Genomic DNA, 27,165 nt, shown 5'->3' on the forward strand with positions numbered 1-27,165 from the left:
AAAATACTAAAAGCATTGATTGGCACATACATGACTGTTCAATGTTCTTTTTTTGTAATCACAGCATATTCTTAGCAGGGACTCGTTCTTTTTGCTCCGAATCTCTTTGAATGTCTAATTGAACGATAACAGGTTTTTAAACATCCACATAACTTCAGCGTTCTTATTGTTGGGATAATCCTGCAAATTTCTCGCAATAGACATGACAAGCTCAGGAAACATTAAGAAGCATTTTATCTAATCAGCGTTTGATTAAAAGTCTTGCTAGAAATATTGCGAAAATGAAAAGTCACATGTAGAGCTTCTGATTGGCTGTTTACTACACTACTACTATGTTTATCATTATCTAGCATTTTCAGTAAAACCCAAGAACTTTTAAAATACTATAAAAACCCTATATTTTCTGTACATAAATGAACCTTTGGAGTAAAGTGCTTCCCGCATATTTTGTGCCTTTTCTCTCGTGTTCAAGTCGCTTTGTAGTTCTAGCTTGGGGGTTACGAAATTAGCTTAGGATGCGAGTATAGCGTTCAACCTACAAGACTTATCACTTAGTATGCACCCATAAATATAGCTTTTAAGAATCAGTCAGTAGCAATATTTTTGGAACTATATTTATCCGTCGACGATTTAAAAGACTTCAAGGTGGTTGTGGCAAGTTTGTATTATCTTATACATGGAGTAAGTTGAACATGAGTTTCGAATTAAATATTGGACCGTTCTATATAGAATAATAGGGTATATGATGCTTACGAAAATTAAAAAAGTAAATAAGTATTTTATTTATAATATTTTAATCCGATTATGAGATTATCGGCTAGTTTTTATCCACCTTAATTAAATTGTTACCTTTGGTATTTTCATTCTGTTTTTTTTTGTTTACGCTATAAATTAGCGATATGCTTCAATGTGTTTAATGTTATCTAGTTTTTTGCCGTAACGTCAACTTTAAAAGTAAACCATTTTATTTACGTCAATAATTTCTGTACACTTTTTTCTGATTGATATTTTTGTGTAGTTATATTCTCATGAATGATCATTTTTCCAAATGTCTATCTATGAAATCTGCTTTTCCTGCATTATAATTAATCTTTCGAGTGGAAAATATAAACGGACAGTTTTTCTATGCAAAGGTTCATTACTGTGGATAGGAGGTGATGAGCGAGCTTGAAACTAAAGGCTAGAGGAACATTAAATAAGTACATTATGCCAAACTGAATTTAAACGTATTGTAGTCTTGGGAGTTGCTTAAACGACCATCTTTAATTTTAAGGCTCGTCCTGATTGTTAACAGTCACACTGTCTGTTTTCTGGTGGTAGACTGAGAAAGGACTAGGCAGAAGAAATTCGAGTTTTATGTCACATAATAAGCAACCAAGCATTTAGTGAAAGACTTGTGCAACAGCTCTTCAAGTTACAACTTTAGGTTACGACAACTCTTGTGCTCGATGTAGCGCAGTTCATCAACTAACCAAACTTTTGAGTTCACCTCAGATCCTATCTCGGAAGTCAGTTTTATTATAAAACAGCTACATACATCCGAAGATAACATTATCGAACTTCCCGATTATCTTACCTGTCTTCTGAACGTCAGATAAGATTGTACACCCATAAACTTCATGTCAAGCACTGTGAAAGAGCGGAAAGTAATTTGAATTGGTGCCACAATTGTTACGGTGGGAGTTATTGCTGTTGCGAGAGGTCCTATTGTCTGGCCAATGGTAAGCAGTCAATAGGAAACTTTCTTCGCTCGCTCACATTAGTAACTACGATACGCGATTGTTGGAATATCTTTCTCGATGTAATTTTATGTACAAATTTCTTGAAGTTGCAAAGAATTATATTGTTTGAGACCAACTGTCAACTAGGGGTTTTCATCAATAACAACGATTTTTGAACAAGTATTTCTTACTTTAAATGCAATAAATTTGTTAAGAACATGAGATGCCTTTTTTAAGCTTTGTGAGATTAAATAATTAAACAATAGACGGTCATGTTGTTTACAACCGTTATTCTACAATCACCGTAGCAACTAATCACATTCATGCACAAATGTCTGGTTTTTCATCATTTATTTTATCTCTACGGATCGTAGTAAATGACATGTTCATTACTGTTGATCTAAATATATAATTTACTTGAACAATTAGCGATCCTAGCATTTCTAAGTCTTTATATGGGACGGGAGTTAATGAGCTATATCTGTAGCCTTTGTCTTTTCTTAAAATGTGAGGTGGTTATAATGTAACATCAAATAACTTGGGTCGACTTACACTAAGTACCTTGAGTTCTTGGCTTTCGAAACAAACACTCATGATGTCGGCATACTTCATGTCCCACGGTCTAGGTTCAGCCAGTTAACCGACTTAATCGATCTGTTAACAACTGGAACTCCGCCTCAATATGACTACAGATGCTCCCGAGAAACTATGAAATTGGATCATCTTTCTTCACCGGTTCATAAATCCGTTGTGTATTTAACGGATTAATTAGTCAAAACATTTATAATATTCAGTAAGATAGTCCTGAGAACGTTACAGTACCGACTAGGTAAAGCTAACAACGCCGATATAAAACTTCAGTTTAAAATTGATAAATTGCGTCCGCAATATATCCGACAACATATCTCCAATCCTTCCTTTCACCACATTTGATCTTGTTTCATCAAAGAATGATGGTGACTGTCCATCCAACATAATTTTATTCAACCATGTATACGACATCATTAATACTTGAAGCAATAATTGCAATATTCCCTAAAAATTTTCATGATATAGAAGGATTTAACTATATCATTTCTCGTAATCCTATTAATTCTTCGTCTCTATAAGCATAAACGCCCTCGACATCTTGGGTTTGACCTTTTATTAATTGTCCTGATTGCTTCCGTGTTTTAGACTACGCAATTTCCGCTACTGGAATAGGCAGTTTTTAGGATAGATCTGAATACAATTTGAAGGATTTATAAACGTTTTAAAGTAAATGTAACAATATTAAACTAATTTATTCTAAACAGCCGTAAGTCACATGAGCCAAGTCAACGCAAATGCAAGATAAACATTTTTAAGAATGTAGTGCTATCTATTACATTAAATTCGTCTAGCCATTTTCTCTGAAGTGGTATAACGACATCGGAGAGAAGCAAGATAATAAAATGTTGGTGCATCAATGAACGCTTGTTGAATTGTAACAGAACTGTATAATGTTAACGATGGCGCGTCATATGAATGCTGCCTTGAGCAGATGAACTGTTAGTAGTAAATACTTCAGGCTTCATACAGTTTATAAAACAGAAGACCTATTTCATTTATTTCGGTGTTTCTTGGTACCAGTTTCTAGGCAGATGCTATAACAGCCTTTATTAAAGGAAGATTTTTTATCGGAGTACAAATCAAGAAGTACTATGCAGTTGCTTTGTGGATAAACAATTTAGACTTTGTATTAAGATCATTTATTCAACGTTGACAGAGGTGACTTTCCAGCATTACTTCTTTTATTTTAATTATTCGTGCCAAATTGACAGGATCACTGATGTTATGTGCTAAGAAGTTGCATTGACCAAAGTTGATACTGATATCTATTATTTTCGGATGGATAATCGGTTAACTACTTAGAAACAGACTAACATCTCATATTTAGATATTTGTAAACTTCTGATACTTTGCTTAGACCCAGGAGGCAAGGATCGTTAAGAACAACATCCAGCTTTTAGTTTCCAAAACATTTAATGTTGTGGTACAATGCAGTACGAACATTACCGAGTAATAGTGGGTTTCGGTTTGAATTCTATATTTTGTAACATCCATCTGTTTATAAAAAGAAAAATACTGGAAACAGAGCAAGCCGCCAAAAGATTTTGAATATAAGACGTGAAACATACTATGCATTTTTATATTCTTCTGATTCGTTTGCCTAAGAAGTATACATTTACTTGGCCTTTCTTATCATATTGATAAACTGTTGATCCAACGTCTTGTGTTTATTCAAAAAGTGTATGAGCGAAGTGTGAATCAGTCTTTTATAAGAGTTGTTTTTAAGTAATTAGTGGCCTTGGACTAATGCAATAAATATTTCCTTAGGTTTATATCACCTATTAAGTGAGTCAAGCATGTCTTTAGAAGAGCTGGAATACGAATACATCTGGACAGTATATGCAGTGTTTGTAGATATGAGTTTCAATGCATGTTTCGTCGATACCGGCGTTTTCGAAGTCCCTTTTCTTTTCTTCGCTGCGAATCTTTGTTTGTTTACCCGCATTAGGGCTACCTTTTTTCAGGTTTGCTGACAACGTTTTATGCATACTTGTCAAGAGATTGATGATGTTGCTCATCAAAACCTCAGCATTCATGTTGCACGTGCCGTATATTCACCTACGATCCGACTCACTAAGTCTGTTATAAGCAGTTACTGTAAGCTCTGAGCGCTCTTCATGGAACCAACCTATGTATTTGTCACATTGTATGCCAGCTGTAACAGCAAAATAACATCTGGGTCGCTTGCAAGAATTCTCCATGGATATGGTGATGTAAATTGTTAAATAGACCCTAGCAACAGTCTACGACTGTAAAACAAGAAACAGTAGACTAAAAAGCGCATAAAATTGATAAAAACGGGTGGTACAAAAGGTTAGAATAAAATAAATCTAGCCTTGACATGAAAAACCGAACAGTAAGCTTAGGCAAAACTACAGTCAACTATTTAATTGGATAAGTAATCTACCAAACGTTAAGATCGGGATAGATCCTTGGGGTCAAAAACGGTAATTCTGTTGCGTAAAGACATAGAAAAAGTTTCGGAAATCCAAGTCACGATAAGAATAAACTTTCGTTCGTAAAGTGCGCACCTATTCTGGTCACATAAAATCAAAGCCTAGTTCTGCTACTCAGAAGCAGACTTTCACGGGCACAGTGACGGATGACTCTAACCGCATTCCACTCTAGCACCAGCAGCTACTATTATATCATACCTTTGTCTGCTCCAGCACAAACTCCTTAGCACTGTTTAGGGTCTATATGCAAGTGTCTTGCTTCTCCTTTGTTTCTTTTTTGTTTAAAATCACGCTCTCAGTGCACAGCTATGGAGCTTAACATAGTCTAAACAAACAACATGCACACTTTCCAAGATCACAGCTCATACCAAGCGCCCGTTAAATGTGCATTATAATAACTTCTTAAACAGTTGTATTGCATAAATACTCGGCACGACTAGAATCCTTACACAGTAATGCCGATTTCGGACCTAGTGTGCGACGTGGATACAGTTACACGTTTAAAAAAGATTGTGAAAACAACACTCATAGTGCAATACAAGAACATAATCCTGATGATTAACTCTCTAGGATATCTCTAAGAATGTAGTGTATTTTATTTCTATCGGTTTCAATTATTTAACAACCCTGCTTGGTAAACATCTCTTGTGTAAAACAATGTTATAAATTACTGGTCATGACTGTAAGAATGACGTTTATCTGCCCTGGCAGAAACATACTTTGCTACTATTATGTTGTATTACGCGTCACACAGTAAATTTTCATACATATTCCCATCTGTTTAATACATAGTTTCAGGGTTGTTGAAGAGAACTCCTGCTGATCGTCAGTGTCTCCTTTACAGAGCTGGGTCAGTTTAGGAAGTTCGATTACGTGGAAACCGTTTGATTAGAGTGTACGAGACAAGGTGTTTGCAACTACATTCCTTGCCCCAGATATATGTTGTATGTCTGAAGTAAATGGTGAAATGTCATCCAGTTATCGTGACTTTGGAGGAAAGTGCTTGTCGTGAAACTAGGTTCAAGAAAATGTTAGATGTTTGTGGTCGGCAAACAGTATCAATTTTCTGCCTTCCACAGAGTATTGAAATGGCCGTGAAGCATAATACGTGGCTGTGTTCCACACCATAAATACCATGCCTGGAATCGGTGTCTTCCAGACGTCTCGGCAAGAATATCATGGGTTGTCATGTGTTGTTAAATCATTGTTTTAAGACTCCTCCGATTACTGTGTCAAACGCGTTTACTGCAATGCCAGTAGATGCTTTGGTGTACTGATGTGCTTGCGTTGTTGCTTTTAAGACAAGTTCCTCAACTAAGGAGAATACCTTTCTCGCAATTTTTAAATCGATAAGTTTCGCGTTTCCGCGATGTTAGTCTGTTAAGTGTCCCATGACAGACGCGCGATGCGGTAAAAACCATCTATAGAAAGCTAACAGGTCGTTGAAAGCAAGTCACTGTCTAACTGAAGTTGGTTCTGATCAGTCTGGAATGGGCACCACTTAGCTTTTCACAGGTCGGATATCTTGAGCATCAATTGTATCCGATAAAGTTCAGGAAGTCGATTCTGATCGACTTTTTCTGACTCTCTACAGTAATGCCACGGTAAGATAAACATATTGTATACCGTAAATAACAATCAGCTTCCCATTTGCTCACTGAATGTTGAGGACCATTCCATGTAGTTGGTCTTCAGAATTTGCGGGAATAACGCTTACTTCTTGGCCAGTGTTGACGGGACAGAGAGCAATCGTCATCGCATTAGTGATGCATAACGGATGGTTATGTCCACCGGCTATGGTTGCCGTTAACGCGTGAAGGCGAGACGTTTGCAGAAAGGTCATTAGGGTGGTCGATTTTGAGTTTGGGAAAATGCAGGGTTTTTCGCAATTTTTGAAAGACCTTTCATAAGTGTCGCGATACCACTGTCAATCAGAATAATCTGTCTCTTTTGGTCTAGAGACAGATCGTTTCCATCAAGTACTCTTTCGAAGAGTTTAGGAGCGTCTACGGTCATGAATAATACTACGGCGACGTGTCAGAGTATGATATAATTCTGTGACTTCGTTTTTCTTTGGCTGAATAGACCTCGTCGTTGGAAGTCTCGTAGATCTCCAGAATTCTGTCAGCGGATTTAGTCAGTCCACCTTCTGCGTTATTTTGAACCGAGACAAGCAATACCTGCACCTGTTGATGAATCTTATGCCAGGAGAGTCTTCTAAACAGGCCATCGTGCAAGGTCCGTTAACCGATGACCTCTTGCATACGTAGCGAATTTTGTGTTGCTCAGCCACGCTGTAGTTAATTGTTGTGGAAGGACTGGGCTGACCTTTGTCGGTCGAAGTTAAGATGATGGTTGGAGGTAGTCAGTAGGAAACCCTTTATCTAGGCTTCGTGCACTCGTCAGCAAGGTGCACCTGGAATCTCGAGGAAACAGATGCTTCGATCTCGTGTCACCCAGCTTCACAGTGAGAGACGTTACCACTGAGCTGCCCGGGCCGCTACCGACCCTCTGAATCACTGAGATATATTTACAATTGATTGATCACTTGGTGGTGATCAATGTCATGAATATCAGGTCTTTTTTAATGTACATCGAATACTATCGATCAGGCTTTTGTATTGTCTAGCCAGAATGGCATTAGCTTAAATATGAGTGGCAAAAGAGTTCCAACCTTAAATAACTTAGGAGCCCGTTCTATTGTAATGAAAAGAAAATATACCAATGAAGGAGAAGAAACGTTCGAGAATACGATAACTGTGTGACAGTTTGTAAAAATGAAAACTAAAAAATGATAAATAATATTCCGACAATGGACAGACTCAGAGTTTAAGAACCGATGTACCAGATCACTTAGGGCTCACCACCAAACGCGCATCAACCAGTAACATCTTTATAATCAAAATATGCCAGCGAAGTCAAGCCAGAAGTCAGGAATGAAGGAGTTCGAAGATATTGTAGCGGTAAATAAATCCACAAAATCAATAGCTCTGTAAGTGTCCGGTATTGGATGCTGACAACATTAGTTTTAATGGACTCACGTAGCTGAAGGAGCCTGGCCATGCATCCGCACCAGATCACGAGAAGGAACGCCATGCTCAACTCCTCTTGAAATCGCTAGCCAGTTTAGATCAGTCGCTTCTCGATATATTGATAATCTATCAAATATATCTTCTAACCGCCTCACCTCTGACTTTTGATTTCACTGAGTGAGCACGATTCAATTATAGGTGTTGCTGGTTAAAGTGTTGCTAAAATACAATACTTGTGGCGTCTTCAATATATTTGGAAGGCTGTAGATAGGTCGAAGGAACGTTTGGTCTAGGCTGGAGAGTAATTGTAAGGGATGCATAGCACGACGTACCCACACATCATCTAGTGCGGATGTGTGAACGAGTGCCTTCAGCTAGTTAAATCCATTAAAAACAGTACAGTCAGCATCAAATGTTGAAGACCTACAGAACTGTTGATTTTGATGATTTATCTATTGCTACAGTAAAATGGGCTATAGTCACATTTTTTTACTTTTTAAGAGCAGTTAAATTCAGAGATCCGCTGCCGTCTGAGCTAGACTTCTCAAGAATGCTCCAAGAGGAAACTCGATATGTACTCAAGGACTCGCTATAATTTGGTAACATCGTTTCCATTTTATCGTTAAATATAAGGAGGTCCCCAACTGAAAGCAATAATGAACCATCACTACTAGATATGGAAGCTTGTTAAACGAAAGCTTCCTCTATTCTGTCCACAACTCTTTGAACCTTTTGGACCTTGAGGTTTACGCGGTACTGATAACAACTGTTGTCACGTGTTGGTTTCAAATTAAGTTCGTTTTCATACTCATAGACCTTTTATATCCAGTTAAAATCGACTCAGTAACTAGCACCTTTACTTCCTAATATACACTTATGCTTCTTTCGGTCTATTTAATCTGTCGAATTACGATGCAGTAGAATTTCCCTAACATAGCTATGTTAAGAATGATAAATGTTATATCTGGTTTACTAAATCCTTATATAGAAAACCATTTGGCCTGCCTGTTTTATGGCATGATCCATGTACTTTTGTCGCCGGTTTGGGACTGGGAAGTGATCAACATCTAACTCTTCACTATGTAAAAATTATATGGTATTTTACTTATTAAATAGCGACAGAAAACCGAATATTCATTCAGATCTATGTCTAAAGTTTAAAAATTGATTTTCAAGTATGGATAAATCATTTTACAAAACATTCAGTCACGTGACAATTATTTACTTTGTAGCCCGGTAGGAGGTACTTATATTAGGTTCTCATAGTTCTATTACAGGCTTATACACTTCACTTAAAGTCTCATGATTGGTAGGGACTTAGCATTGTATATAAATACCCTAACTGAGGTAGGCAAAGCAAAATTCAGACATAGTGTCATCTCGGTACACTTTATAGGTAGGGTTGGTCATTTTAGATTCATAATAAGTAGCCAAGTACTTGTAAATTTCATCATATTGTTACTTAAATGTTGTTTTTTGTACCTTGCCCAGACGAAGTCAAATTCTTTAGAAAGCTGATAGTTAGCAGCGCTTATCGAAAACAGGCTTGATATATTAACTTCAGTGCGTCATGAATTACGAAGGTTATACTAATATTTACCACCCCAGTTCTCAGAAACCGGGATACTACAACCCATCTGAAATGTAAGTCAAAAATATTCATTCTTGTTATTCTTGGTCAAGGAGTTATTAGTATCTATCCAATGTTCACTAAACGATCTGATAGGTGGATAAACAAACGATATACTATAGTATCGCACCTATCAAAGTTAATGCAATTCATGCTCTTAAACCTGTTACTCCTCGTGCTGTATCAACCCCCGACCAGGGATCTCCAAAGAACTGTGCTTCTCTCTTTCCTAGATTATTATTATTTAAACACATAAACATTGTACAGAGAGGCACCAAACAGATACGCGCCACATGAATCACTTGATTTGTGTGAGGGCTATGATACTGCCCGGGTGCCCAAACCGAAGCAGGTGGTTTCCATAGGGAGCCACATCTGGAGCCTTCGACCTAGAGGTCTAGTCCACTAGGCAATGGAGCATCGTGAGGAGATACAGTCCCATGGTAGCCGGTGACAAACGATTGATTCATGACATTTGTCCCTTCAGTATCCTGGAGCCCTTGTGCACCATTGGTTTGGAATCAGGGTTCTCCAACTCCACTAGGTGGATCCTCCATATCCATTAACTCGTTTAAAGTGCTGGACATTAAATTTTCGTCCTCTCAATTTCGGAAACAACACCCGTGGTGCGAGAAGGCAGTGAGTAGGACCTCTGTAGCAGTGGTTGCATGTACGGAGCCATTTGAGAGGATTTGCTGACTCTTCCCACTCTCGGCTGTACCAGGGCAGTTGGGGCCGTGTGGCACTCGTGGTCTTAATGTCTGCCCCCGATTCGCAGTGTCATATGTTCTGTTTTGCCTCTTTCCTTTCTACATTAAGAATTTCATGTTAAGTTTCACCTTGTGTTTCAGTTTGGTGGTTTTGGTCGTTAACCTTGCCCACCTTATTTATCTTTCCTAATTTCCTTCTTCGATGGAGTTTGGTTTATTCTCTACCATAGTGGGTTATTGTTAATTGTCTCTGTTCAGTAGATCTGTATATTTTTGAGCAACTGTACTCTTTTGGTAACGGTGTTTGCAGTCTTCCAAGTCTGTTCTGTACAGTAGAACTGCTTTTAGCATTGGTGTTAGTAACTCTGACTTTATTTTTGGTTAACAGTTCTTTTGCAAGTCGGATATTTCTTAGATGTGAGAATGCTGTCTTTCTTTGCCGATCCATGCCTTGATACCTGCATCAGATTTTCCTTGTTTACCTATGCCGCCTCCTAGGTACGTAAAATCTCTCACCTCTTCCAGAGCTTCGCCATCAAGTACGATGTGGTTGATGTTGACTGAGTGATACTTGAGGATTGTACTTTTTCCTATGTGAATAGGAGGACCAAATCATCCAGCTGCATCCAAGTTGCCCACAATAATCCGTAATTTTCCTGAGCTGTAGAAGCCTTCTTAATCCAGCCGACAGTTGGCAGAAAGAGAGAAGTTGGGCTTAGACGCCATTGTCTTCCACCAGTCCTCACTTGTAATTCGCCTGTGAGTTGGCCTCCATGTACAACTTTGCAACCCAAACCCTCTTAAGAGTTAAGTATGTTAGTGTTGATCTTTTCAAGTACTCCAAAGTATGGAAGATTGTATGGTACTTTTTCTAACCACTCTTTTAAGTGCTTTTTTACAATCAAGGAAGTCTACGTATTACTATGAGTTCTGTTTAAATGATTGTTCCATGATAATCCTCAGTGTCACGATTTGTTCAGTATATAATCGATCTTTATGAAATCCATTTTGTTGATCTCAAAGTTATGAATCTTCTAAATCTTTCATTCTGTGTGCCTGGCACTGACAGTAGTATGATCCCTTTTCAATTCTCATATGATGTCTATTCAGTACCTTAATTTGGTACTCCTCCTTCCAGTTTATTGATACCAGTTTTTTCTTCCAAATTTTTCCGAAGGTAACTTGGAACATCTTCTACATTCCCTCGAGATCAGATTATAGTGCTTCAGTTGGTGTGCTGTCTGATACTCGTGTTTGCCATTCCTGGTTTGTCTGATATGATTGCTAGTTTCTACTATTATTGGTGAGGTATCATTTCTAGAGATATCTTTGTGCTACTTCTATGTACATTTAGTTCAGTTGTGCTTGTCTGTTCAAGAACTCTCCAAATCGATTTACCTTATCTATTTTCTTGATCTTCAGTTATTGGTCGCTCTTGTCACCGCTCTTCACAGCTGCCTCAAAAATCATGTAGTCATTAGCAAAGTAGACAAACCAAAGGATAAATAAAGCACTTTACATCCCATAGATCCTTGTGTTTTAGCTTTTGGTGGTCAGAAGATTGCATTTTGTCAGGGTTTTCTCTTTAATGGACTATATCGTCTATGTATTCAAAGCCAACAAATGGATCTCCCGGTAGGAGATTAATCCATGGAAAATCAGACGATAAGGGCGTTATCTCTAAAAAAATGTATATGACAAAGTTAAATAAAGATGAAGTCGACAGCCCTGAAGAGCACTACTCAAGGTTGACAACTTTAATGACACTACGTCATAAGCTCTGACTCAAGCAGTAGTATTCGAGTGGAAAGTTTGCATAAGGTCGGCGGGCTTCTTTGGTATGGCTTCCAACAACGGACACTGCCGAAAACCTGTCTATCTAAGGGATCAAACTCTCTCCTAAGATCAAAAAGTACAAATATAGTTGGGAGTTGGTAGGTGTGTATTCATTCCGGAATTCGTGATATACCAGCTGAAATTGTGGAGATGAGACGATTGAACTTGCGCATTTCTGTCATTACAAACTAAGTGCTAATGTATAAAGAGTTCTGTTAAATATGATGCCTTCTGCAATCTACTCTAAAGAGATGGTTGGATACAATTTACGCATTCTTTCCATTCATTGTATCGCTTTTTATAATTGTATATTTAGTTGGCAATAGGTAAATGTCATTCATATTGTTAACTGGTTTCCATTCCTTTAAACCATGTAATCTACTTTACCTGGTTAATTTGTTTGTCCTCTTTGTCATATCTAAAGTACTTAACTGTGCAGTAACGCTGTTTATTTTTCATGGTTCTGTAGGCAATTCAGTCAGTTTTCATATGAAAATGCAAATCTAATACCGTCACAACCTATCAATCTTCCTTTCTCACAAGTACAATATTCCTCTGGTGCAATATATGAAGAAAAAGAAGAGGATTATGAAAATGAACCACCTCTGTTAGAAGGTAAGAATGAAATGCATTTCGAATATATTTCTCAAACAACTAGTTCTTTCACTGTACCATAACTTTTAAAAGAACTACGTCTAATAAAACAGCCATTATTGGTGTATAAGATGCGAACGTGGGTTTTGCACTTACGTTGTGGATATGTACATTTCTACACTCTGTAATAATTTATTTAAGACATAACTTTGTTTAAATTCGTTCTTGTTTAGTTTCAGAAGTTTTAAGGTTGTCAAAGTGAATGGTTAACGTTTGTAACACAAACACATCAGGAAATACTATTAAAACCTAGTAACAATATTTATTGATGAAACTGTCGTCGACGTCTTTTTGTTTTGCTTAATTTACAAGTTACTTTAGAGAACAAATTTCCTCATTATTATAGATGATTTCATACTCGGAGCTGTTAATTACTTAAATCACTGAATCACAGCTTTGTCTTGTTATTAAGTGAGAATCCAAGAATTGCTTGTGAAATGATATTTCACATATTCGATTTTCTTCATTAATGCCAATAAAGTATTTGTATATATTTAAATATTGTAAACACTAGCGTCTTGAAATGGATCTTTATTATATCAATGGAACACAGCTAACACATACAGTTATCATAGTTGAAAGCGTAAGTCAATTGAAGCTAGACCACTATGGAAAACCTGGAAGCACTGGACGACTGTTTCGTCCTACTGTGGGACTCCTCAGCAGTGCGCATCCCCGACCTCGCCTCGAGTGATTCGAATCCAGTCTTGCGCCAGATCACTTAACCGATAGACCACTGAGCTGGCATCCGATGGTGTTTATGTCTAACTCCAACCAATCCACGAAGTTGAGCGACCGTTCACCAGTTGTCTTCAGTGAGTTCCTATCTCACAACAAACGCGGTTTGAACTCCACTGGTCACTGCTTCTCACTAGAACTCCTGATCTAGCTTCAATTGACTCACGCTTTCAACTATCAAAATACTAAATCTCCACAAAAACCCCTTCTGACATACAGTTATGTCTGATTATATCATAGATCATTATTCCGACATTAAAATACTAAATTGTATTACTGTATGATAATTATTTAGCATTATGTATTTCCTTATGTTACAGAACTTGGTATCAACTTTAGTCACATTGTACAAAAGGCAAGTAGTTTTTTTTCAATATCCATATAAGGAATAATTATTTCTCGTCAATTGTGGGTTTGTTGATTTCAGTTTAGTGTAGTTTTATTTATTAACACTTAATACGTGACAATTACTGATGTGATTTTATTATGATTAAAAACTACATTCACAATTGGTAACATGAATCTATGCGGTAGTTCACTATCCCAACCATAGCTGCTACGTTGACATAGTGGTCGGGCTTGCCTATCGTGATGATCCAACCTAGCTATATTGGCTGGAACATATGTTCCTGTAGGTTCTATCGTGTCAGGAAGGTCGATTGGAGAACGGTAAGACTAAAAACAGCAAACCCAAGGTCCGAAGGCGAAGTCGTACTGCTGACCGTACAGAAGTGTGACAGAAGGTGTTTTCCTCGGACAACTAGCATCTGCAACGATGATGCCTTCTCACAGGGAAGGAAGAGGTTAGAAAAGGTCGGCCCTAAAAATGTCACGCCTCACATTACCCCACGGATTTCCGTTTCCGGCGGTAAGACGTTTTGAAGTACGGAGCTAACACATCAAAAACCTCCCACAGAAAGACTGTGCGCGGCCAGCCTCAAGCACTTTTCTTCTGGGCTCTGTGGTCACGCTCCCAGGTCGTTAAGACCAACATTCATCCAACTTTCTTTTCAGGCTTCTCAAGAAATACGCTTCCACGGCGCGGGCAGCTGGGAACTGATATCAGCCCTCATACCCGTAGCGACACACGAAACCAAGATGATCATATTCAAATCCTTCTTCCACCTCTTAGTAACTCTCTTATCTCCACGACTAACCCTTCTCACGTCTCTTTATCACCTCGCACCGCTAGGGCAAACGATCCGAGTACGCGGAATGTTATTCCTGGTCTCCTGAAACCACGCTCCAAACTACATTTAGGAACTTTTAACGTTCGAACATTGTGCCAAATAGGACGACAGGCTTCCTTAGCTAGGACCTTAGAATCTCGCACCATCGATGTGTGCTGCGTCTCCGAAACGCCAATACAAGATCCGAGTAGCGTCATTCATTTGACCTGACCATGTCAAATTAAAGAACCGACTCGATTCACACTTCGTGTATCTGGAAGCCCTGATGCTGCTTCCCGTGGCCTCGCTGGCATAGATATAGCATTGAGTCCTAGAGCAGAAAGAACTAGCTCTTTTAGACTGAATCCCAGTAGACAGTCGTTTGTGTTTTGTCCGACTAAACAGAACAGTAAGGACTCGGGAAAATCGGGACACTCGTCGTTGCCTCTTCGTCATCTCTGCCTCCTCTCCCACTGACTGTAGCTCAGATGATGTAAAAGATGAGTTTTACAGAAAGCTTTCTGACCTTCTCAGAAAAGCTAGGCGCTCTGATGTAGTAATAGTGGCTGGTGACTTTAATGCTCAAGTAGGTAAACTAGGCGAACAGATAGTGGCGTCCGTCTGTCGCAGCTCTGCTCAGATAACCGCCTGTTTCCTAGAAATACCAACTTTAAGCACAAAGAAAAACATCTTTTGACATAGTGATCCCCCGAATTCGTCCTAACGTTGGACCCGAGTAGATCATATCACTATCAGACACCGATGGAGGGGCTTGATAGAAGACTGTTGCTCATTCTGGAGAACATGCTTAGATTCAGATCATGCTCTAGTGCGGGCACGTATTTGTCTGCGTCTTACTGAACGTAGGAAAGACGCTGCAAAGGAGCCTCTTAAGATTCTACTTAGTGATAGGCAAGCTAAGAATAGATTTCAGGAACAACTAGGAAAACAGTGAGGCAGTCTTGTGAGTTGTGCTCACCCCGAGGCAGCGTGGAATGACACCCGAAAAGCTGTGAAAACAGCAGTAATATCTGCTAGTACGGTAAACCATAAGGTTAAGGAGAAACACTAGATCTCAGCAGCATCTACAGCACCGACAGATGCTCGAAAACTCATCCCATCTGGCTCTGAGCATAACGAAGAGCGGAGTCAGCTTAAGCGCAGGCTAGTAAGAAGCCTACACAATGATCGCGAACAGTGGTGGGTAGCGAAAGCAAGAGAGATGGAAAAGGCAGCGCCAACAGGCAACACCAGACCACTGTTCAGACTTGTTAAGGAAACCGGTATTAGGAGCCCACCTGTCAGCGTAACTATCTCGGAAAAAGATGTATATATTATTCATTCTCAATCCAGAAGATTGGATCGATGGGCAGAAAACTTTAGAGATCACTTCAACTGGCTTTCATCCATACTTCGGTTTCCCACGATCCCCAGTCGACCTGAATGGCAAGTTAATATAACTCCACCAACTCTTTACGAGGTTGAAAAAGCCATAGGAAATCTGAAGCGTTGGAGAGAAGCAGGCCCTAACAGGTTTACCCCTGAGATTTTTAAGGATGGTGGTCCAGTACTAGCAACGAGATTGACTGAGGTCTTAGGTAGAATCTGGAAATTGGACGTAATTCCATCTGACTGATCCCAATCACTGGTTATTCCAGTCTATAAGAAGGGACAAAAGTCCTCTTGTGACAATCACAGAGGAATCAGTTTGACTAATATAGTGTCTAAAGTATTAGCTTCAATAATACTTGGACGCCTAACCAAAGCTCGTGAAGAGCAGACTAGAGAAAACCAGGCTGGTTTTCAACCTTGACGTGGTTGTATAGACCAGATATTCATTCTACGTCAGGTCCTAGAACATAGACATACACTCAGACGCCCCACAATCGTAGTATATTTCGACCTTAAGGCGGCATTTGACTCTGTTGGTCGTGAGGTTTTGTGGCAGTGTTTGTCACTGAGAGGAGTACCAAAGAAGTATATTAACCTTATAAAGGCTCTCTACTCGAATACAACTGGTCGAGTTAGAGCTTATGGCGAACTGTCATCAGAATTGATTACCTCAAGTGGTGTTCGTCAGGGTTGTCCACTCTCTCCGTTGCTTAACTTCATCGTAGACGTGCTTTTAGAAATAACACTTTCCTCATGCAAATTTAGGGGGGTTGAACTTCTACCAGGAGGTTTACTTGTTGACTTAGAATATGCCGATGAAATAGTTCTATTTGGTGAAAACGCTGACAAAATGCAGAGTCTTCTAACCACTATAAGCAACAATGCAGGCATGTTCGGGATGCGATTCTCCCCCTCGAAATGCAAAATGTTACTCCGGGATTGGGTTGCATCGACACCTAAACTAATGATAGAGAGTGAAATAGTTGAGCGTGTTGACCGCTTCACTTATCTTGGGAGTCTCATCAGCCCTTGTGGTCTGGTGTGTGACGAAATCTCAGCACGGATACAGAATGCTCTTCTAGCTTCCACCAACTTGTGTCACTTATGGCGTAGGCGAGCTGTCCGTCTAACAACCAAAGGACGGGTTTACTGCGCAGCAGTTCGTTCCGTCCTACTTTATGGCTGTGAAACATGGCCGGTAAGAGTAGAGTAGTCTACTAGTGTGGTGTGGGTTACTTATATCCACATAAGTAATATATAACGATGGTCAGGCATAGAATTTATTTCAGTAGAAGATCAATAAGGAAAGAACGGGGAAGGAACATAATTGGTATAAAAATGCATGGACAATGAAATCATGGACTGATATTTGCAGAAGGAACAGTCAAGATTGAGACAATTGATTGATAGTTTGTAAATTAACTGTTTACTGTATGGTTGTGAGATTTTAGTGAAATATTCTGTAATTTTGTGCCTAAATACACTCAATTGTCCCCACTCGTGTTCTTGTTCACCACACTAGTATTCAATCATAGGTGTTTTTGAATCATTGCTCGTATATCCTGGGACCACCGAGTAAGTAATGCAGTTGTTAGGAAACGGGTACTAGGTAAGGATGGCATATCGATTAATTTAGTAGTGAAACTTCATCAGTTGAGATAGCTGGAACAGGTGCTACGTATGCTGACGTGCGATGTTTTATGGTGTAGGAATAGGTTGGAAGAAAGCTATGGGCAGCCAGACCAAATCGTGGCACAAATCCATGAAGTCACTGACAAGTAGATTGAGCCATGTTGATAGGTATGGACTACATGGTTGGGATCCGCAAGATGATAACAACCAATGGTTAGAGACCCTGAATGACATGGCTCAAAATCGTTTGCAATGGCGAAGGTGCATCCACTCTTTGTGTTCTACCAAATTCTAATCTTCTTAATTCTTCATGTCCCTTTCTTTTTTATCTTTTCAAATTTATTTCACTGGATTATACTCCATGAATAACATCTTCAAACCCTAATCTTTCCGATTACTGCTTATACTCTTACTACTTCTACCACTATGGAATTTGAATCGATAACCGCATCTCTGTGCTATTGTGGTATGGCAACTCAAACTGATGTACGTACGTTGTGACTGACTGTCGTTCGCTATTCTGTCATCATGCAAATAAACCCTTTTCAGTTAGTGGAATTATTAATAAAAAAGAGTACAAGAGAAATATATTATTGTTGTCGTTTGATTTCTTTATGTAATATGGGACAAAATGTTCAAAATCAAAATGAACTGCATAAAAAGTTGCTTTCTGTTCACTTCTATCGCGCAAATTGAATGACAATATATCGGAAATATCTGTATGGTTGGCAAAAAATACTGACATTTAAGCGCATTAAAGATTATATATTATTAACTACAATGTCTCACAACACATTTTCCTGTTTTTCAGACATCATCTGTCCTCCTTCCTTTTAAGGAAAGTTCTCAAGAAGTGCTTGACGATACAGATTTGGCTGGACCTTTGGTTTTCTGCCTGCTATTTGGTTGTACTTTAATGCTTGTGAGTTCTTAGTATGCAATTGTAAATTGTTGGTGTTTTGTGATTGCTTTATTATAGTTGTTTTGGTTATGGTACCCATATTTTCTTTTTTATCATTTTACTACGTAGGCTGGAAAAATTCACTTCAATTATATCTATGGATTAGGCGTATTTGGTTGCTTAGGTATTTACCTCCTGTTATCAGTTATGACGCCTAGAGGAGTTACACCAACTTGTGTCATTTCAACATTAGGATATTGCCTACTTCCAATGTGTCTTCTATCTTCATTTGGGATTATATTTTCTCTTAAGTAAGTCTATTGTTTTGATACAGATACATTGTACATTAATAAGTGATAATAACTCGAAAACGTAGTCTTATCATAGCATGCAGTAGATTATGCTTTATTAGCATCCACATTTAAAAAAACTTTCTTGCTAATTTAGAGTAATTTCTTAGGCGTTTCTCCAAAAGAAGCCTTAATTATTCATTTGTGCAGATTTTGCTTCCAGTTTTTTCTTTCACTGAACCTGAAACGTATGGTGTCAAGAAAAAAGAACACCTAGGAATCGGCATGCACTGCCTAGTTTTTCTTTGTCGAATTCACCTTCTTTAACCGATCATTTGATTGCATGGGATAATTCTACTTACCATGTTTACCACAGTCAAAAACAGTGAGCGAAAGGAATAATGTGAATATAATGTACTACCTAACCACTTCTACCCGCGTTTATCAACCACATTCCTCCGCCTACCACTCATAGGTAGGCTTGCCAATACTTTTACACTTCTTGTTATTGGGGGTATCATCATATGGAGGATTTACATATATTTCCTCTCCGCAACAAAAAAATATTTATCCTATTCGCCATCTCATTTATATTTATGTAAGTACTGCCCAAAATGTCCGATTTATTTACATTTGGTTGATAACTGAATAATAACCAATGTCATGTATATCAAGTCCTTTTAAGTGCTGATTGAGTCCTACAGTGTGGTCACTAGTCTAAGTGGCTCGACGTTGCGTGCAGTACTTCGAGAAGTAAGGTGGTGGTTGGGAGTAGTCGACAGAAAACCCCAGATCTAGGTTTCATACCATTTGGCACCACTTTGCACCTCAACATTTTGTAAACAATGTTAAGTCACTTAGACTAGTGACCACATTGCGACTGGATCGATAGAGTTCAATTAATACTAAGGACATTGCCATCAGTTACCACTCAGTGATCAATCGGTTGTAAATACATCTGAGTCCTACAGGTCAGTTGCGCTCATTGATAACACTAACTGTAAAGTTCGGCGACACGGAATCAAGTCCGCCAGGGAGCATCAGTTCCATCAAGATTACATTTACACCTTGTTGGTGAGTGTCAGATAGTACAAAACGTATGTTTTGGGTTTCCTGTCGACTACCTCTAGTCACCTCCTTACAGTTCAAATTATATACTTCGGTGGTAGGATTATTCGTCGTGGACTCTTCTGGATTATTATGCGCGTACTCGTCACATGGGTTTTTATTCACATTCATATGGATTAACATTGAAGTTAATAGGTATTTGTACATTTGTCATAGTCCCGTCAATCAATTGCTTTTAGTCCTCTTCTCCTCTTAGTTACCACATCCATTCTTGTTGTTTCTGAGTCCAGAAATATTAGACATAAAATTTAGATTTTAATAATGGTAACTCTCTACTTTTTTCGAATTTACTTGTACATAATTTTGTTCTATATTTTATAATGCAAAAAATAACGTAAAACTCTCATTTTATTTTTATCCTAGAAGTATACTAGGTGTCGTATTAACGGCGACTGTTGTTTCGTGGTGCACAATCGCTTCTAGTAAATTGTTTGTTCGCAGTTTGGATATGCAACACCAACGCATTCTTGTGGCGTATCCATGCGCTTTAGTGTATTGTGTATTTGCACTCTTAGTTGTGTTTTAATTCGCTTTATGTTATTTAAACCATTGGATACATAGCTGTCAGATTTGCTGATGAAAAAACTTATGATCTGTAATATTTATCATGTGAGAAAGATACACTTTTCCAATTAAAATATTCATTACAAATGGAATTATGTTTGTTTGTGAAACACACTGTTAGAAATATACTGTTTCACTTGGAGTTATGTGCCAGCGTTAATAAACTGCTAAATATTGTCTTTGCATTAGGTTGGAGAAATTTAGAATACCTTACTCCGCAGTCACGGGAAAAAGTAATCGCTCTTGATCGACTTGAGATGACAAGGAGTGGGAGAGCTTGTTTTCCCTCTCGAAATATTTTCATACGACTGCGAATTAATGACTTCCCCTTAGGACGTTCTATTCACTATGTTAATGCAGCGGGTGCATTTTCGCAATAGTAAAAGAGGCAGATGCACAATGCTTAAACCAAAGTGGTAAATATGGGGGGGCACATCTACGGTGGTCATAAGGCCCTAGTTTCACACCAATGGTGTATATGGCTCCCAGGACGCTAAAACAGATAAAGGGATCTGATTCTCAACTATCATAGGATTAAAGCCCCTGAAGTTACCCTGTCTTTTGGATTAAACATACCTTGGTTTGGGCGTTTCAAATAAGTAATGATGGTCACCGATGAAAATAATAAGTTGCTTCCCTCCAGTCTAGACAGCTCAATAAATGGTTTACAAAATCAAACTCAAAGAAACTCCTAGTTTAAGCACTAGTATCAATTTGTTGGACTCTGAATAAGAAACTAATAACTTCGTTATCAATAGTTTAAATGCAATCAAATATATCATGATAAGTCCAATGTACATTTCTAGATGTCAAACTAATGAGGTTAGAAAGTAAGAAGTAAAAAAAGTATCAAAAGTGGACATCCAGTACTAACTTCATTCATTATACCAATTAAAAACCTCTTCGTTTGAAGTAAAATGAAATGTCCAGTTTATTGTGCTAGTCCACTCCGGTTATTCAAAGAAAATGGACTGACTGACTGACCGTCACTAACTTGATAGTGTTAAGTAACCCATAACTTAATGAAGGCATATGATTTACATAAAATTTAGAATAGTAGTGTACCTTACTAAACAGTCACCCTTTAGACTCCAGATAGCATCACTGCTTCGTTTGTGACACCTGAGATTAAAAAGATAAACACCTGCGAATGTACTCCATATGCTACAGTCATCCTGTGTTATGCGGGTTATTCTCGATGTACAGCCAAGTGTTATCATTACTGTCTATTAATATAATCTTTTACTCAATAAACATAAGCTCCATATTGATGACAGTTCAACTTAAATTTCGTTCTGAATAAAACATTTTATTTTTCTAAAAGCCTGCTTGAATAACGACTTTTGATTTCGATCATAATGTTTTGTACTTGTCACAACTATCATATTGCCAACTAATGAGTTGGCGTTTTTAAAAACTGGAACTTGTTCAAAACTAAAAAAACACCTAACATTTGCTTTCTAAATCCTGAGCTGCTCACCGATGCACATCCTTAAGCCTATTCACGATAGAACGCAGAATACCACACCACGTCCAAGTTGATGTTACAGTGTGAATTACATGAAGTTAACAGGTTAATACTCATCCATGCACAGCATTTACCAAAAACGACGCACTTGTGCAACTGGGAGTTCGAGTTCCTACGCTGAACTTGATAATAACGATTATAAAGTAAAACGTCGTAAAGAAACTAGTGTGTGGTGTAAATGGCAAGAGGGAGACCCTATGATCGAAATTATTCCGAAAAGTGACCCATTCTGATTGTGTACACCACGAAAACACCTGGAATAAAACAAAGCAGTAATGAGTGACTGCAATGCCCTAAGAAAAATAGCGATCGTTTCGTTGTAGAAATATAGTACGACGCACAGAAGATAAAATATAAAGTATTCACAGGAGAAAATATCCACTAATTTCTCTCACATAGAAAACGTGGGAATACTGTTTGCTTAAAGAAAGTACATTATCACTATATACTAGTTTGGTTTATGGTAGAGCTTTGCTCTCGCACCCTATCAAAAAGCACATTATTTACCTTGCAACAGCATTTGCTCCTGATCGTTACACCACCCAACTAATCTTCCTGATAGTAACTTAGTTTAGCAGCGTCATTGGTAGCTGTGGTTCAGTTGCACAACGAAACTATGCCGTTTTCATGATGAGTCTTTATTGTATTTAATGTCCCAAACAGCCAATGCGGTCCTAAATTACCCATTTAATAGGCATACGTAATTGTAGTTGTGTAGTGGACGCTACTCACAAGGATTTATTTATTTAAACATAAATATTGGTACAAAGGGGCACCGAATACATTTGCTCCACACAAGTCACTTGATTTGTGTGTGTGGGTTGTGATACTGCCCGGGTACCCAGACCGAATCAGGATGTTTGTAAGTAGTGCGTATCGGAACATGGCGTCCAATTCGCAACAACTGTAAGAAAGTAAAGAGTTTCAGTGCATCGAAAACATGGCGTTGGCAGAAAACCTGAAGGTCAGTCGAGAAGACAGTTCAGATTACAAAACACACCGGGAGATGCAAATGGACGATTAAAGGCTATCCATATGTACTATGTAATTACTTTGTAACTTTCACAATAAATATACATTTCTCCTATCTATTGTCCTGTTTTACAGTTGATTCATAAGATGGTACTAATCCATTGCTTCCAGATTTTCCATGATGGTCTAGCTTTAAGTGACTCATGATCTCAACTATTAAAATTACTATAATATCCGCAAAAAACCCTTCTGATATTAATCCTATTACGTCAAGCTATTGATTGATAACACTGAAGTAACAAAATTTCAACGATGGACGATAAACAAATGTTTATTGTAAGCCAATATATTTGGTATTGGTGAAATTACAGGTGATGGTTTTGAAGGTAACTAATAAAAGAAGGTGCACAGGAAAAAAAGATGTACCTCAAGATGACAAAATATTACTGGTTGTTTTAATGAAACTGGAAATGTTACATAAGTTTTATGATTCGTCGCAAACGGAAATGAGTTCTTAAAAAAAGTGCTTTCCAAGCAAAAATAACAAAAGAACATTGAGCTATCTAATACAAATAAGTATATACAAAGCCTATAAAACAGTGATAAATACATATGGAATGCAACCGAAACCTGAGGATTATAAAATTGGAATTCTGGGAATATATTATATGAATAAACAAAGCAGTAAATAGACCGGATAGTTGTGAATACTTGATAAGTTGATATTAAATGAAAAGCTTTTGATTATATTAATGCTCAGAAATAAAACATAGGACGAAGTGGTTTACAAATGCAATTTCTTAGTTAATAGTTGTTACACAAAATAGTTGATTGGTGTGAATAAGTTGAGTGTCTTATGGGTCTATGAGAGTAAAATTGCTGAGACATCTGTGTATCATTGAAGATGTTAGGACTAGAAATGAGACCCATGCCTGTTGGTGTGGAATTCATGAAAGGCGATAGAGTATTTAAATTATTGTGAGGGAAGTGTAAAGTATTTGATTTGATACACGAACCAGCAGACTGCATAGACAGAGGTTGTTGTAACAAAGGTTGGAGAGAATATTCTTCTAAGCAAGTAGGATCTGTTTGAGGTGATGAGTTGACTAATTTCCGATAACGGTCAATTTCATAGAAATACTGCAGTCTCACAGAAGCCGTAGATAGACAGGCAATGAAAGTATTCTATAGAAAAAGAAAGCAACTTTTAATAAACTACCTACGAGGACTATACGAAAAACCAGTGAACTTGACTAGATTTAAGTGTTCTCATTGGTGTTCAGAGCTTGTGTACATAATGAATAACATTTACCGTATGAAGGCCAAGAATAATGCTTGATTATTTAGACTTTGGTATGTGGAGAGAAAGGTTTGAACATTACTACAAGTGCCTGAAGTACTGAAGCTAATCTAAACAACTTTCCTGAAAAGTTGATGATGCTTTTCATCTAAATGGAGTGTCAGTTAAATGGCATTACGTTCACTTTGAGGGATTCTAAATAACGTAGACATCGAAAGTTTATGAAGTGTATGCCACTCGACAAAATAAAAGAGAACTGTAGCTCGTAGAGAAGGCAACAGTTGTTGTTGTAAATAAACTGTTCAGCCCCATGCTTAAAGAATTGATTGGCTGATGAGATGTTTGCAATTTAAGGAAACAATAAATTCTTAATCCGACGTATATATATTTCTAGCGGACGACCACTAAATTAAGATGTTAATTTATCACCCACACACAAATGAGGATTAAGACCGGATTTTAAGGAACTACATAAACTCAAAACCATAATTGACTGAGTTATAGGATAAACACATTTAATCCCGTTAGCCAAGTAATGTTTCAGTTAGTACAGATACATTTAATGAGCCATAATGACACTATGGGTCCAATGTCTTATAGGACTAGTTCTTATAGACCCATGTGGTCCCCAAATGCCCTGGTACGGCCGAGAATGGGGAGAGTCCGCCCTCCCTCTCGAAATGCTCTCATATGGCCACGCGAATATATAGCCTCTGTCAGGGAAGCCCTACTCACTGCCTTCTCGCACCACCGGCGTTGTTTACGAAATTGAGAGGACGAAAAGCGAATGTACGGCGCCTTAACCTGGTTGGTGGACATGGATAACTCACCTAGGGGAGTTGGTGAACCCTCACTCCAAACCAATGGTGCACATGGGCTTCAGTATCCTGAAGGAACAAATGGCGTATGAACCAATCGTTGGTCACCGGCTACCATGAGACTGCATCTCTTCACGATGCTCCACTGCCTTGTGGATCAGACCTTTAGGTCAAAGGCTCCGGGTGTGGTCCCCTAAGAAAACCACCTGCTTCAGTTTGGGCACCTGGGCAGTATCACAGCTCTCACACAAATCAAATGAGATTTGTGCGGCATATATGTATTCGGTGCCCCTTTGTACCAATGTTTATGTGTTCAAATAATAATAATAATAATAATAACAATAATAATAATAGTAATAGTAATAATAATATATAGACCCGTACATGAAAAGAGCATTATGTTCAAAAAACACAACCACCAGAATCAAAACACTATACCAAGAAATGCAACGTGAATACAGTTTTGAAAAGAAGCGTATACTGATTAGTGCTAGTGGACACAACGATCATTGCTGATCACGAGCAGGTCTAGAAAGCTAATGTAACCCTAAGCTCGATATCTAGCAAAAGTGTCGAGAAACTAATTTCTCAACATCAAGTACTATCATCAAAATCAACGACACTGATCTCTGATTAGTGGGAGAGATGCATGAAAATTAATAGAACTTAGTAATATAAATTATACCGTTATTGATGACAACATAGAAATTGTAATGGAAGCTATTTTAAGCATAAAACTAACATTCATCGAAAAATGCCACAACTCACCAAACCAAGAATCACCAAGAAACAAGCAATTAAAGCGCTTGCAAACAATGGTCCAATAGTAGAGATCTGAAAATGGTACATAAATTCAGTAATTATATCATCAGAAATCAATAAAACGAAATTTAACTTCTGTATATTAACAGTAATGACGAGCAATCTGTTTTTAAAAACACGGGTAATGTTCACATAATCCTACCTATCAAAATAAGTAAAACTTTATGTTAGACTTAGATACTGCAATAAATATTTGATTGTCTTAAAAAAGACAGTCCAGTAGATGATGGTGATTTGAACAGATTTACAGAACATAAGTGGCCTTTCCGTGATCCAACTATGTAATTGTTATCAGAAGAGGGTTTCTTGGAGATTTTAGTAATTTTATATAGTTGAGATTATGAGTCAATTGAAGCTAGACCACCATGGAAAACATGGAAGCACTGGACGGCCGTTTCGTCATACTGTGGGGCTCCTCAGCAGTGCACATCCAGGACTCAACTGCTAATTCGTTAAAGATATCCAAAAATTACCACTAGGTCTTGCATGAAATATACTGAAAACAGGCTAGTATACCTGTCTGATAAGTTACTTTATTACAATTTAAAAGATATCATGAAATTTCAGCAACAGGCAAACGACAAAATTAATGTGTGAAGATAATTGTTTACAATTAAAATGATTTACCTGTTGACACAAATGTGTAAATGCACTGGGTGAATTTACGTATTCACTCCATAGACTAGTATCTAATGGTCTACGATAAAGGCCTAAAACAAAATAATATTATTTGAAAGATTTCATGAGAATTTTGAGAAACGACATTTAACTCAAGTATATTTAGAACTGAGGAATCGTAAAAATAACCACAGCTTAGTTACACAAAAAACATTGTGAAATGGAGCCCATGACCAGGTGAGACATTAATGATCAAATGCTTATGAAGCGCTCAATAAAAAATGGAAAAATTAGTCGTAAACAGATCAAGATACAGTATCGGTGTATAAAGTCACAAATTGTCAGTCATGTAGAGGAAGGTAGGCTTAGTGAGTGAGATACTCGATCTGTTAGAGGTCATTACTGGAATATCCTTGTGATATTTAAATCCACTCACTAGTGCACATCTATTCATTATTTACTTCCAGAACCTCACTACTTCACATCTACTTTTCCTGTGAGCGCATATTTTTCCGACTACTTCATTGAACCTACTTTTCTCTTTTTCGAAGTGTGGGGGGAGCGAATCAGTACAACGTATTGTAAAATATCCTTACTGTTTTTTTACTCAAATGTGTATCTTAAGTCGAATCATAATCTTAAATTCAACGTTATTTTGTACAT

The 27,165-nt window shown here is 37.9% G+C and overlaps 2 protein-coding genes across 2 annotated transcripts; one reads left to right on the forward strand and one right to left on the reverse strand.

Annotated features, from left to right (window-relative positions):
• Window positions 1-9,296: 9,296 nt before the first annotated feature.
• Smp_027080 (golgi membrane protein sb140 (yip1b), putative) lies at window positions 9,297-20,534 on the forward strand. Its single transcript, XM_018792381.1, has 6 exons — window positions 9,297-9,444; window positions 12,446-12,591; window positions 13,689-13,714; window positions 18,373-18,483; window positions 18,592-18,773; window positions 20,244-20,534. Exons 1-6 carry the CDS (start codon window positions 9,371-9,373, stop codon window positions 20,404-20,406), a joined length of 702 nt encoding a protein of 233 aa, XP_018644169.1. The 5' UTR covers window positions 9,297-9,370; the 3' UTR covers window positions 20,407-20,534.
• Window positions 20,535-23,258: 2,724 nt separating this feature from the next.
• Window positions 23,259-26,592, reverse strand: Smp_136810 (proteolipid protein, putative; the record flags this gene model as incomplete). Its single annotated transcript, XM_018792382.1, has 3 exons — window positions 23,259-24,129; window positions 25,831-25,896; window positions 26,512-26,592. Coding segments are annotated over 3 exons (528 nt in total), but the record flags the coding sequence as incomplete, so codon positions are not given.
• Window positions 26,593-27,165: the final 573 nt, after the last annotated feature.

The sequence above is a fragment of the Schistosoma mansoni genome (assembly GCF_000237925.1).
Source record: "Schistosoma mansoni, WGS project CABG00000000 data, supercontig 0322, strain Puerto Rico, whole genome shotgun sequence".
Classification (NCBI taxonomy): domain Eukaryota; kingdom Metazoa; phylum Platyhelminthes; class Trematoda; order Strigeidida; family Schistosomatidae; genus Schistosoma; species Schistosoma mansoni.

Bases quoted from the DNA above. Each gene is read 5' to 3' on its own strand.
- Smp_027080 (XM_018792381.1), top strand. From the start codon at position 9,371: ATGAATTACGAAGGTTATACTAATATTTACCACCCCAGTTCTCAGAAA. The intron at 9,445-12,445 runs GTAAGTCAAAAA...ATGGTTCTGTAG, and splicing joins TACTACAACCCATCTGAAAT to GCAATTCAGTCAGTTTTCAT. The intron at 18,484-18,591 runs GTGAGTTCTTAG...TTTACTACGTAG, and splicing joins TTGGTTGTACTTTAATGCTT to GCTGGAAAAATTCACTTCAA.